Source organism: Mustelus asterias, chromosome 26, assembly GCF_964213995.1.
Source record: "Mustelus asterias chromosome 26, sMusAst1.hap1.1, whole genome shotgun sequence".
Lineage (NCBI taxonomy): Eukaryota > Metazoa > Chordata > Chondrichthyes > Carcharhiniformes > Triakidae > Mustelus > Mustelus asterias.
Genome location: NC_135826.1, coordinates 45,821,145 through 45,835,251, shown reverse-complemented (window position 1 = coordinate 45,835,251; position 14,107 = coordinate 45,821,145). Strand labels below are relative to the sequence as shown.

Sequence of the window (14,107 nt, the reverse complement as noted above, 5' to 3'; positions counted from 1 at the left end):
CACACAGACAATTATAGACCGGTTAGTCTTACTTCGGTGGTTGGTAAATTGATGGAAAAGGTCCTTAGGGATGGGATTTACGACCATTTAGAAAGATGCGGATTAATCCGGGATAGTCAGCACGGATTCGTGAAGGGCAAGTCGTGCCTCACAAATTTGATTGAATTTTTTGAGGAGGTAACTAAGTGTGTTGATGAAGGTAGGGCAGTTGATGTCATATACATGGATTTTAGGAAGGCGTTTGATAAGGTCCCCCATGGTCGGCTTATGATGAAAGTGAGGAGGTGTGGGATAGAGGGAAAGTTGGCCGATTGGATAGGTAACTGGCTGTCTGATCGAAGACAGAGGGTGGTGGTGGATGGAAATTTTTCGGATTGGAGGCAGGTTGCTAGCAGAGTGCCACAGGGATCAGTGCTTGGTCCTCTGCTCTTTGTAATTTTTATTAATGACTTAAAGGAGGGGGCTGAAGGGTGGATCAGTAAATTTGCTGATGACACCAAGATTGGTGGAGTAGTGGATGAGGTGGAGGGTTGTTGTAGGCTGCAAAGAGACATAGATAGGATGCAAAGCTGGGCTGAAAAATGGCAAATGGAGTTTAACCCTGATAAATGTGAGGTGATTCATTTTGGTAGGACTAATTTAAATGTGGATTACAGGGTCAAAGGTAGGGCTCTGAAGACTGTGGAGGAACAGAGAGATCTTGGGGTTCATATCCACAGATCTCTAAAGGTTGCCACTCGAGTGGATAGAGCTGTGAAGAAGGCCTATAGTGTGTTAGCTTTTATTAACAGGGGGTTGGAGTTTAAGAGCCGTGGGGTTATGCTGCAACTGTACAGGACCTTGGTGAGACCACATTTGGAATATTGTGTGCAGTTCTGGTCACCTCACTACAAGAAGGATGTGGAAGCGCTGGAAAGAGTGCAGAGGAGATTTACCAGGATGCTGCCTGGTTTGGAGGGTCTTATGAGGAAAGGTTGAGGGTGCTAGGGCTGTTCTCTCTGGAGCGGAGGAGGCTGAGGGGAGACTTAATAGAGGTTTATAAAATGATGAAAGGGGATAGATAGAGTGAACGTTCAAAGACTATTTCCTCGGGTGGATGGAGCTATTACAAGGGGGCATAACTATAGGGTTCATGGCGGGAGATATAGGAAGGACGTCAGAGGTAGGTTCTTTACGCAGAGAGTGATTGGAGTGTGGAATGGACTGCCTGCAGTGATAGTGGAGTCAGACACTTTAGGACTATTTAAGCGGTTATTGGATAGGCACATGGAGCACACCAGGATGATAGGGAATGGGATAGCCTGAATTTGGTTTCAGATAAAGCTCGGCACAACATCGTGGGCCGAAGGGCCTGTTCTGTGCTGTACTGTTCTATGTTCTAAAGAATTGAAAGGTCACACAGGTAGACAAATTTGTTGCCTAGGAAGTATGTTAACATTGGATGGAAAGTGAGATCTAGAAATAGGACAAAGAATTGGAATAACTAAAGATGCATTTCAAAAGATTAGGAAGATTATGATCAACTTTAAATTAGTAATGAAAACAAAGTTGAGAATCCTGGAATGCTGCATCATACCAATTTTGACATATGGAACATCCGTGAAGCAATGCAGAGAATAATTGATGCTTCGGGGTTGTGGTTTTTGAGGTGAATAATTCAGATATTTTGGACAAGTCACACTGCCAATGAAAATCTCAGACCAAAAGAATGCTGCTGATCAGGTAGATACAGTTGGAATTTCTTGGGCATGTAATAAATCACGATGTAGGAAATCTGATGCTAATGGGAAAGATTCAATGGTAAAAGCGATCAAGGCAGATGAAGAACGATCTATCTGAAGAGCCTCGCAAACTGGATGAATGTACTATCAACGAAGATGACCAATGCCCCCAGAGCATGACTATCATGGAGGTTCATGGTTGCCAACTCCCTTTGAAGGCATGGTACCTGAAGAGAGCGAGAAAAGACCAAAATTGCATCACTGTTTTTGGAATCCACACCACAGCAAGTTGTTCCAGAAGTTAATGGGAAGCAGGGCACATTCATCAGGGCCTGGTACGAGGAAATTCAAACATGAAGGAATACTTGCAAAATTGAAGCTGTTGCCATTGGAACAAAGGACATCACAGGGTGCTTTGATAAAGGTGTTTAAAATTATGTAGTGAAAGAACAGAGTAAATAGAAACAGACTATTTCCAGTGGTTGAAGAGTCTAGAACATGGAGATATTGACATACGATTTAAGGTGACAAGCAAAAGATGTACCTTTTGTCAAGGGTTGTTAAATGATGTCATTTAGTACCAGAGTTGATGATTGAAACAGAGATCATTTCAACTTTTAAAAATAGGCTGGATAAGTAATCGAGGAAAGGAGGAAAAAGAGGTGTGGGAAAGTTTTAAAGTTTATTTATTAGTCTCAAGTAAAGCTTACACTTACTGTGTTACTGTGAAATTCCCCTCGTCGCCACAGTCCGGCGTCTGTTCAGGTCAATGCACCTAACCAGCACGTCTTTCAGAATGTGGGAGGAAACCGAAGCACCCGGAGGAAACCCACACGTACACGGGGAGAACGTGCAAACTCCACACAGACAGTGACCCAAGCCGGGAATCGAACCCGGGTCCCAGGCGCTGTGAAGCAGCAGTGCTAACAACTGTGCTACCATGCCATCCAAATCTAGCATATGGGATTACCCAACAAGGAAAAGGTGAATCAACTGTAGCTAAAAGAAGTTGTTCAAGCATTAGACCAAGGGAAATGGCTTATAAGGTTGCCAGAAAAAGTGATAAGCCTAAGGACTGGGAGAAATTTAAAATCCAACAAAGGAGGAACAAGAAACTGATAAAGGGAAAAGAAAATATGAATACAATATGAATTCTTGAGAAACATAAAGGTGATCTGTAAAAGCTACTTTAGATACGTGGAAAAGAAAAAAAATAGCGAGGACAATTATGGGTCCATTACAGGGAGAATTGGGAAATGGCAAAAATTACTTTGACTTCACAGAGGAAGATATAGAAAATCTCCCAAAAATACCAGGGAACCAAGGAACTTGTGAAAATAGGGAACTGAAAGAAATTGATATTAATAAAGAGGTAATACTCAAAAAAATTAATTGGATTGAAGGTTGATAAGTCCCCTGGACCAGATGAGCTGCATTCCAGAGAGTTGAAAGAGGCATTGGTCATTAAATTCCTGCAGACTGGGAAGTAGCAAATGTTACCTCATTATTTAAGAAGCAAGGAGACAGAGAGATAGCTGAGGATCACAGACCTGTTAGTTTGGCGTCAGTAAAAGAGTAAATGTTAGTATCTACTATAAAGGATGTGATAACTGGACGCTTAGAAAATAATGATTTGACTCAGTAGAGGCAACATAGATTTATGAAAGGGAAATTATGTTTGAGTTTATTGAGGGTGTTACTTTTATCATAGGGCAGAACCAGTGGATGTGGTGAGTTGAATTTCAGAAAGCTTTTGATAATGTCCACACAAGATGTTAGCATATAAAATTAGAGTAATGTACTGGTATTGATTGAGGATTGGTTAATGGACATGACCCAGGGTAGGAATAAACAGATCATTCTCAGGATGGCAGGCTGTTACAGGTGGAGTACTGGAAGGATCAGTGCTAGGGCCACAGTTTGTGGGTCGGTTAGCTCAGTTGGTTGGATGACTGGTTTGTGATGCGGATTGATGCCGGCAGTGGGGGCAACCTAGAAACTAGAAGCAGGAGTAGGCCATTCAGCTCTTCAAGCTTGCTCTGCCATTCATTATGATCATGACTGATCATATACCATGATTCAATACCATGATTCCTTTGTGAAGACAGAAGCAAAGTATGAATTTAGTTCATCAGCCATTTCTTTGTTCCCTATTTCTGACTATAAGGGGCCCAAGTTCATTTTTGTCAATCTCTTAATCATTACATACCTATAGAAACTTTTACAGTCAGATTTTATATTTCCTGCTAGCTTACTTTCATACTCCATTTTCCCCGTCTTAATTGGTCCTCCTTTGCTGAATTTGAAACTGCTCCCAATCCTTGGATTGCTGCTTTTTCTTGCCAATTTGCATGCTTCTTCTTTGAATCTAATACTATCAATAATTTCCCTTGTAAACCATGGTTTGGCCACAGTTCCCTTTCCTCTCTTGCGCCAAAAAGGAATAATCAACTTTTGGACTGGCTGAGGTTACTCATAAACGCCCCTCTTCTCAACCTTGTTCCTTTGCCTGAGGTGTGGTGATCCTCAAGTTAAAATCACTACTAGTCAGCTCTCCCACTCAGGGGAGAACAGCCTATGGTCAACTGGGATTATGGCAACTTTGCCTGTTTACATAATGTATATAAATGATTTGGATGTGGGGATCAAATGTGATATTTCCAAATTTGCTGATGACCCAAAATTGGGAATGAGTTGTGAGATGGATGCAAGGAAATGTCAAGGGTATTTGGACAGGCTTAGCAAATTTGAGTGAGCAAATGGGATGTAATGTGGGAAAATGTGAAGTTATCCACCTTGGTAGAAAAAACAGGCAGAGTATTTCTTGAATGTGAAAAGTTGGGAAGTGTTGATGTCCAAAGGCACCTGGGTATTTTTGCTCATGAGTCACTCAAAGCTAGCATGCAGATGCAGCAAGTAATTAGAAAAGCAAATGGTATGTTGGCTTTCATCACAAGGGGATTTGAGTACAGGAGTAAAGATGTCTTGCTGCAATTGTTTAGAGCCTTGGTAAGACTACATCTGGAGTATTTTGTACAGTTTAGGTCTATTTATCTAAAGAAGGGTATACTTACCATAGAGAGAATGCTGTAGAGGTTAACCAGGCTAATCCCTGGGTTGGTGAAATTGAGGAAACTGGACCTGGAGTTTTGAAGAATGAGAGGTGATATCGCTTCTCGGCCTTTTGGCTAGGATCAAGTGTAGTTATACGGATGCTGCGCTTGGTTGAGGTCATTGGGTTGCATTTAAGCTTCATATGTTTCATATGAAGCAATTTTTAAAAGCGGTATCTCGGCCTTTTGGCTAAGATGCAAATAAGATCAAGCCTTGGAGGAGGAATTCTCCGCCTGCTCCAATCAGCTTGGCTCATGTAGATCAGGCCCAGGACAGGGTAAATGGTCGCTTGCCCTGTCTTGCCAGCCTGGATCGGAAATGTCTCAACTTGTTGAGACTCTGAATTGGACTTGATTTGATTGAATTGGAAAAGTATTTAAAAAAAGGTGATCTCGGTGAAACTTAAAGTTTTTACAGGCCATGGCAGGATAGATTTGATGAGAGTTTTCCCCTTGGCTAATGAGTATAGAACCAGGGGACAGAGTTTCAGGATTGGGGGCAGGTCATTTAAGACTGGGATGAGGAGGAATTTCTGCACTGAGAATGATGAGTCTTTGGAATTTTTAACCCCAGAGGGCTGTGGAAGCTCAGTCATTGAGCATGTTCAAAGCAAAAATCAATAGATTTCTGGATACTAAGGACATCAAGGATGTGGGGATAGTGAGGAAAATGGTGCGGAGGTAGATGATCAGCCAAGCCATGAACATTTTGAATGGTGGAACTATAGCAACCGAATGGCCTGCACCTGCTCATATGTTCCGATCAGAGAAATTCTGAATGAAACTGTGTTTGGGTTGAATTATCTATTTCCGTCTTGTACTTTCTTTGTGAGACGATGACCTGGAATTTTGCCAAGCCTGGATGAGTCAACACACCTTTAAAAATTGTGTGGGAGAGATCCGATTCCAAGATACCTATCCCCATTCCTGTTTCCAGCTATTTCTGTTGGTGTGTGGGAGGTCGACCCACACATAACACTCTTTGCCCTTGCTGGCTCCATTACAGAGTTGGGCAGTTTGAACCCCCCTGCAATTTTAATGGAGTTGAGCTCCTCTGGTAAGTAAACGTGGCTCACAGCCTCCGAGAAAAGCTATGGACCATGGAGGAACCTCAATCCCAAGTGGAGGAAATAGAAAAAAAATCGCCTGTTCCTGGAATTGACAGACTTTGAAATACAAAATAAATTGTTCTTTCAGTTTCAACAGTTAGATGCTGTATTGTAAGTTAGATCTGTTTCTACTACAATGATTTAGTTTCAATAGACTTCATTATTTACGTTCCCTTGGGTTGTAGCTAAGTTCATTAAGGATGATTGGCTGAGTTTCAAAAGTGTCCAGAGGGGCAATTTTTTCACACAGGGTGGTGAGTGTCTGGAACAAGCTGCCAGAGGTAGTAGTAGAGGCGGGTACAATTTTATCTTTTAAAAAGCATTTAGATAGTTACATGGGTACGATGGGTATAGGGGGATATGGGCCAAATGCGGGCAATTGGGATTAGCTTAGGGGTTTTTAAGAAAAAGGGCGGCATGGACAAGTTGGGCCGAAGGGTCTGTTTCCATGCTGTAAACCTCTATGACTCTATGAGGTCCTGAATCACTTGTCTCAGTAGGGGGCTATATTCAAATTTTGATTGATAATTTTAAGAGGTTATTAAAATATTGTCTCTCTGATGTAGTTAGTGAAATAAATAAATAAATAATATATATATAATTACAAATTGACCAGTTGAGGGGGTTTATATTTTTAGAATGGGGTTTATGAGTGAGAGGTTTTTTTGGAAAGAAAAAAGTATATTTGTTAGAAGTTTAATTTGTTTTCATCTCAATTTTGAAAAAATGGCTGCTGAGATCTGCCCGTAGTGGATACTGGGTGACTATGGGAGCAATGGGGAATATAAGGGGTCATGGAGGGGGCATGTTCTTTGGGTCAGGAGGGTGAGGTTTGAGGGCCTGACAGCACCATTAACATGGGGCAGATGTCCCAGTAAATAGCTCCTTAGCTATAGCCTGCCAGGCTGGCTGTCCACTTGTCATTACTGCTCCTTCGGACCCACCTCCAAAGGTGACTCCATCTCATCCCCATTTCCTCCACAAAGATTTGACCCCAGTTATAGTTACTTAGCTACCTGGCTAAGATCAGTTAATGCTGGCACAAATCAATGATTAAACCTCTGCTCTCTGCTCATCACAACAAAATGCAGTTACCAACTATAAATCATTGGGTCCGGTTAATTGTGTGTGTGGTGGGGTGGGGGGGGGGGGGGGGGGGTAGGGTGGAAAATTACTTTTTTTAAAGCAGTGTTTTGATATATATAAAAAAATACATGAAATCATGGAAATGCAGTCTGATTATTTTGATATATTTAATCATGATTGTGATTATTCCAACATTTGGAGACATTTAGATAATGAAAAGTACAAATCTTGGTCTCACGATACCATGTTGATTTTCCCTTCAGTGACCTGCCAAGTACATACAGAAGTCAAACAAGTCTGTTAACAAATTTTGCTACCAAATAAACCTGTTGGACTTTAACCTGGTGTTGTTAAACTTCTTACTGTGTGAACAAACATGCAGGCATGTTTCTACATTGTAAACTCTACATAAGAATACATTGAGATTTATCTTCTCTTGAATTTATTGTGCTATGGACTTCATCTAGAGCAGTGGTTCCCAAACTTTTTTCACTGGGCCGCACTTTCGGAATAAAAATTTTCTCGCGCCACACCGAATTTTTTATTGATAAGAAATACATTCAAAAACAAAAAAAAAGCAACTCCTAGCAGTGCTTGATTCATAACAGAACACAACTACTTTATAATATGATCATGGGACATCCAGAAAGTATAAAACAATGCGTGCTTAAACCATGTTTAAATGTTTCTTTGATTGTCCTTGAATCTTCCTGCCACACTTGCCATCCTCTCTCACCGCACCAGTGTGGCGCGCTGCACCCTTTGGGAACCACTGATCTGGAGTCTGGCAACAGAAATATTATTGCATCATTCTATTTTTGCTACTTTCCCTTGGCTCTAATAGCGCCTTCCTCACTTTCTCAAAAGCATCAGTTCTTGGAATGCAGTTGCAACCGATATCAACACATTGCCCACTAAGACATTGAAAGAGTTGTGTTTTCTTGGATAAACACCTTTCATGAAGCCACTGGAAACCCGCAAGCATGCCAGTCAATATGACTTGAGTGTTTAGTCATTAGGCTGTGAACTGGAGGCAGTCTTGTGGTTCAGTGTAGTGTCCCTGCGTCAGAAGCTCTGGGTTTAAGATCCACACTAGGACTTGTTAGCCACAGAAGGCACATTCATGATGTGGTTCAATGGACTGATTGTCAGCCCAGGAATCCTTCACCCCACCTCCCACCATTCCCAAAGGAAAAAAAAACTGTCAGCCTGAGTGGTTGCACTAAAATTTTACACTTGGGGTGACATTTCTTGGAACTGTGATTGTACACTGATCTGTAGTACACTGACTGGTTTAATAACATTTTTGCATTAGCTTGTGTGTTCAATGGTCGGGTGACTAGTTGTGAACATACTGTTTTGCATTTGGTTAATAACTTGCATGGTTTCCTGCTCCCCAGCCAATAATCCAGTGATTGAATAACTGAAGCTTGTTTTGCATTGAATGAAATGAAGGAAATTTTGCCTCCTATGGTGTTGTTTTCGACTATATGATTCTAGTTGTATCCATAGACTATTTTGGATTGATCAATTTTGAAAATAAATACACAAACCTATACCTTTCTTTATCCTAACAATTAAGCAAAATTGGTGGACTTCCTTTTTGATTTTTGTTCAAATAATTTATTTAGAATGTGCATTCAATGATGACGCAATGAAATCCAGAATGGGATAAGGCCATTCAGCCCATCAGTGCCATTCTATCATTGACTTTCTCCCTCACCATCTGTGACATGGAGAGAGACCAGGATGTTAACCCTCTCTGCAACCCTCAATCCAGTTAATCAACAGATATTGATCCATCCATCTCTTGATCCCAGATCATCTACCTGCCAGGTTTCGGTTCCACGCCCACTATCCTGTGGAGCATTCCTGTGAAGTTTTATTGTATCTCTGACCTTAAATGATGGGCATTGGATGGAGCAATTTATATAACTTGTTTGCTTTATCCTTACCCATTCATTAGGCAGGATTTTCTGTCCCTCCCCGCAGTGTGTTTTCTGGTGGCGGAGGCAGCATGCCATTGGCTGCCAGCAGGACCAGACGATCCTGTCAATGTCTACAAAGTTTTGTGTGGCTCACCTGTCCTGCAACCAACCCGCTTCCCCCGGCACTGCTCATGTACGGCCCTCTTTCCCTCCTGAGCAATGCACTCACCTGAACTTACTCCCCAGGTGCACACCCTGGAGACCTGTCATGATTCACAGCATGCTGACATGAATGGACAATATATAAAGTTGTGTGGTGGGGGGGAGGATTATCATGCGTAAAGGTCTAATAATGACATTTGAATGTATTCAATTGAAGATCCTAATGTTCAACATTGTCAGAATGCCCATTATGTCATGGGGCGAGGGAGGGGGGTGGGGGGGGGACAGACAATTGCAACAGGAAATCCCACTGGCGTAAACAACATTTTGGGAATCCTGTGGGATTTCACGCTCCTGTTGTCCACTAGGCGTGGAAAATCCCTCCATAGTCTTAGATGAATGCAGAATAGGATTTCACATTTCGTAGATGCCAATTGTTTTTTGACATTGTTAACTTCCACTCGCCTCCCTTTCCACATGGTGATGAAGCTGTGGATTTTGTTAATAATGAAATTTTCAAAATTTCCCGTCGTCTCCTCGCTCGTAATGCTTGTTCTAATAAAACAGCATAAGCCCTTGATAGGAAAGGTTGGGAGGAAGTGGTGTATGAGGTGAAAAAGAGACCCTAAAGTTACATGTCATAGAATCATAGAAACCCTACAGTGCAGAAGGAGGCCATTCGGCCCATCGAGTCTGCACCGACCACAATCCCACCCAGGCCCTACCCCCACATATTTTACCCACTAATTCCTCTAACCTACGCATCCCAGGACTCTAAGGGGCAATTTTTTTAACCTGGCCAATCAACCTAACCAGCACATCTTTGGACTGTGGAATGTCAAGTTGCTAGCCATGTGATAGGAATTAGGGGAGTTTATTTACATATTAAAACCTTAATAAAGACGAGGTTGAAGTTGAATTTAATTCCCTAAAAATGTCTTTCCCCACACACAATGCATGAGGACCGACTTTGCAATAAATCATTAGTTTCTATGTTTACATATTAGATCCTGTGTGTACCACAAAAGTATCTAAAACTTGTATGTAAATATCCAGAATCAAAAATCTGGCAGGGTAATTTCTGGAATTTTCTCTGTCAGTAAAGGCAAATGTTTTGAAATTTCAGAGCTGGAAGAAACACACTTGAATATCATTTCAGAAGCAACATCATATTTCCAAAAGAATCTATATATGGGATGAATGGAGGGATCTGTTCAATGTCATTCAGGGTGTTTTGAAACACTGAATGCAAGCCTTTCGCTGCATGTCACATGGAAACTAACATGATGTTTTGAGCATCTTGAAATGCCAGAGCAACACCAACTTGGACTGATTTTCAGTGGAGATAACAGTAGCTTGTCTTTGCTCTGTTTGTTTGACCACACAAACAGGAGAGGTTCAGCAATGTTTCCATCATTTTTGGATTTTCCTGCATAGAAAAGGATAGAATCGGAAAATGTTTTAAATGACTACTTTGGTACGGGTATCGATTTCAGAATTTACAATGTAGGCTGCTGTAAAATTGGGATGTTTACAAGGTTTTTTGGGAGGAGCAAGTTGTTACACTGAAGGATGTCAAGTTGTGCAAACATACTAAACTGCAACTTCTGTTTCAGATTAATGCTTCAGGAAGGGATCTGTCAACCCGTGGTTAAAGGATGCAAACTAGAGGATTGTCTCTCGTTTGAACGTATGCTTTGCAGCAAGTGCCTTTACCTGAGATGACATTTCAAATTTGGCAAAATGTTGGCGATGGTTGTGGACCCTGGTCCTGCAATACAACAATTCCTTCAGCGAAATGGTTCTTGAAGCTTACCAAAGAGGTTCTAAAATGCTGTCTTAGATATGTTTATCAGTAGCAGCAATCCAAAGCTTTAAAAATCGACTCTGAAAATGTGCTTTTTGAAAATGCAAAAAGCTGCTGTGTTCCTATTTTATATTCTGCTGATCAGATTTCTCCAACATTCACAAGCCTCTCGAACAAATTGTACACCAAGAAAAACTGTGAAATTTGAAGGTAAGATGCCAAATGCTTTTTTTAAAGATTGTACTTTATTGGAAAATTAAGTAGCTTTATTTCCACTCTCCTCAACCCCCTCCAAAAGTATAGGATTTTGTCTTTGAGGCTTTCACTATTTGTGGGGCGGTGCAGTGGTACAGTGGTTAGCGCTGCTGCCTCACAGTGCCAGGGACCCGAGTTCGATTCCTGACTTGAGTCACTGTCTGTGTGGAGTTTGCACGTTCTCCCCATGTGGGTTCCCTCCAAGTGCTCCCGTTTCCTCCTCCAGTCCGAAAGACGTGCTGGTTTAGTGCATTGGCCTGAACAGGTGCCTGAGTGTGGCGACTAGGGGAATTTCACAGTAACTTCATTGCAGTGTTAATGTAAGCCTTACTTGTGACTAATAAATAAACTCTACTTTGGTTTTTCATTTATCCTTAGGATCTGAATGACGTTACCATAGCTGCATTAATTGTCAATCTCTAGTTGACCTGAAGATAGTGGTGGGCTTTTTCCTTGAAATTTGGAAACTAGAAGCAGGAGTAGACCATTCGGCCTTTAGCCTGTTCCACCATTCATTTTGATCTCCCTCCCTCTCTCTCTCTCTCTCTCTCACTATCTCTCTCTCTCTCTCACTATCTCTCTCTCTCTCTCTCTCTCCCCCCCCCCCCCCCCCCCCCAATATCCCTTAATCCCTTTAGTTCGATAAGCTATATCTAATTTCTCCTTGAAATCAGACAACGTTTTGGCCTCAACTACTTTGTGTAGTGAATTTCATACATTCAATATCCTCTGGGTGAAGAAATTTCTCCTCACCTCAGTTCTAAAAGGTATACCCCTTATTCAAACTATTACCCCTAGTTCTGGACTCCCCCACCATTGGGAACATTCTTTCTGAATCTACCCTATCTAACCCTGTTAGAATTTTATAAGTTTCTATGAGATCCCCTCTCACTCTTCTTCTAAACTCCAGTGAATAAAATCCTAACCGACTTAGTCTCCTCATGTGACAGACCTGCCATCCCAGGAATCAGCCTGGTAAACCTTCGCTGTACTCCCTGTATAGCATGGACATCCTTCCTCAGATAAGGACACCAAAACTGCACACACTACTCCAGGTGTGGCCTCACCAATGCCCTATACGATTGCAGCAAAATATTCCTATCCCTAAGCAAAACATCTCTATCCCTAACAAATGAATTACTGAGCACTTCAGACCCCATTGAGAGTCAGCAAAGTTGCGTCGGACTGGTGTTGCTTGCAGGGTGAAAGGAGCAGGGCTGGAAGGTTCTCTTTTCTGAAAGATCATTTGTGTTTACATGGCAACCTGCCGCTTTCATAGACATTTTGTACCTGGTGCTTGATTTATTGGTTTAAACAATTTGCTGTGAACTTTGACTTGCTAGACCAGCATGATAACTAGTACATTACTGTACCCAAAATCTAATTTCTCTGCTCTGCTAAAGGATATTTTTCCCACCAGTTTTCTCTCTCTCAGAATTATGTGTCACTCTGAGATTCAATACAGTTCTGCTTTAGCAGTGTGAGACTGAGTTGCACGCAGGAGAATCACTGAAATTATTTGCAGGTTAAAAGTGGTTTGTACAAAAAAATGTTTTAAAACTTAAACTGTACGTTGCTGCAAAAGTTCTCCCTGCTGAGATGCAAGCCTGAGAAAAATACAAATTTGATTCTGCTTTGTCGAGGCATTCTGGAGGTTTCTGTTAAGTGAGACAGTGATCACCAGGAAACATGATTAGCTCATTTTTGAGGAGCAGCACAAGACTCTATAAAATAGCCACAATTCTAAAATCTCTTCAATGCAAAACTAAGCCCAACTCCAACTGTTTTCTAACTTGCAAAGGTTTATCAGATAGCATGGATATTCAGGCTTCCATTGCATCTGTTCTCCACGTTTTGCACATTCAAATAATCTTTTATATTAATGGCAACTTCACATTGTAGATAACCTGTATAATTACTGGCATAACTCTAACTCTAAAATGCAATGTATATCTGGAAGTGGGAGATAAAATCTTTTTAAAATCTTCTTTAATATTTTATGGAGTTTGTGGAGTTTGCCTGTTCTCCCCGTGTCTGCGTGGGTTTCCTCCAGGTGCTCTGGTTTTTTCCCACCGGAAGATGTGCGGGTTAGGTGCATTGGCCATGCTAAATTGCCCCTTAGTATCCCAGAATGTGTAGATTAGAGGGATTAGCAGGGTAAATATGGGGGGTTATGGGGATAAGGCCTAGGTGAGATTGTTGTCAATGCAGAATTGCCTCCTTGTGCACTGTAGGATTTCTATGATTTTTGACAGCCTTCCATAACCTCATCTTATTTTTTGTAGATGCTCATGTGAAAACATTTACTGAACAAGGAATCTCCAATTATTCGACGTTGTTGCTCAGTGAGGAGCACAACCTGTTGTTTGTAGGAGCTAGAGATGCAATCTTCGCACTCAACATTGACGATGTTTCAAAGAGTATTTCACAAGTAAGCATATTGAGAGAATTCTCCTTTTTTAATTTAAGGGTCATGCTTGTTGAGATGAATACCAAACTGGTGACTCTACAGAAGCAGTGTACACTGAGAATGTACTGGCAACAACTGTGGTCCCCAATGCCAGACACCTGTTCTAGAGATGAATCATTCCTAAATTGTTTCTCATGTTTACTCCTCTTTAATACTATTTTCACCTTTAGATCTCCCTGTGCCACTGTTCCTCTCTGAGATTAATGTGAGTGCTGCTTTTAAGACCTCTGTGAGGACCTTTTCATAACAACATAAGGAATAGGAGCAGGAGTAGGCCATTTCACTCCTCTGCCCTGCTCCACCATTCAGTTGTTTATGAACACAGTTTAAAGATAAGGGGTTTCCCATTTAGGACGGAGAGATAGAAACATAGAAGATAGGAGCAGGAGGAGGCCATTTGGCCCTTCGAGCCTGCTCTGCCATTCATCACGATCATGGCTGATCATCCAACTCGAT

The 14,107-nt window shown here is 41.5% G+C and overlaps 1 protein-coding gene across 1 annotated transcript in view; it reads left to right on the top strand.

Moving 5' to 3' along the window:
* The window catches only part of LOC144479668 (semaphorin-4E-like), a 98,022-nt gene that overhangs the window by 35,830 nt on the left and 48,085 nt on the right, over nt 1–14,107 (top strand). Inside the window, exons 2-3 of the mRNA XM_078198665.1 lie at nt 10,736–11,136; nt 13,467–13,612. Of these exons, the coding sequence (XP_078054791.1) occupies nt 11,013–11,136; nt 13,467–13,612 (270 nt within the window). The 5' untranslated portion in view covers nt 10,736–11,012. The remainder of the gene's footprint in view (nt 1–10,735; nt 11,137–13,466; nt 13,613–14,107) is intronic.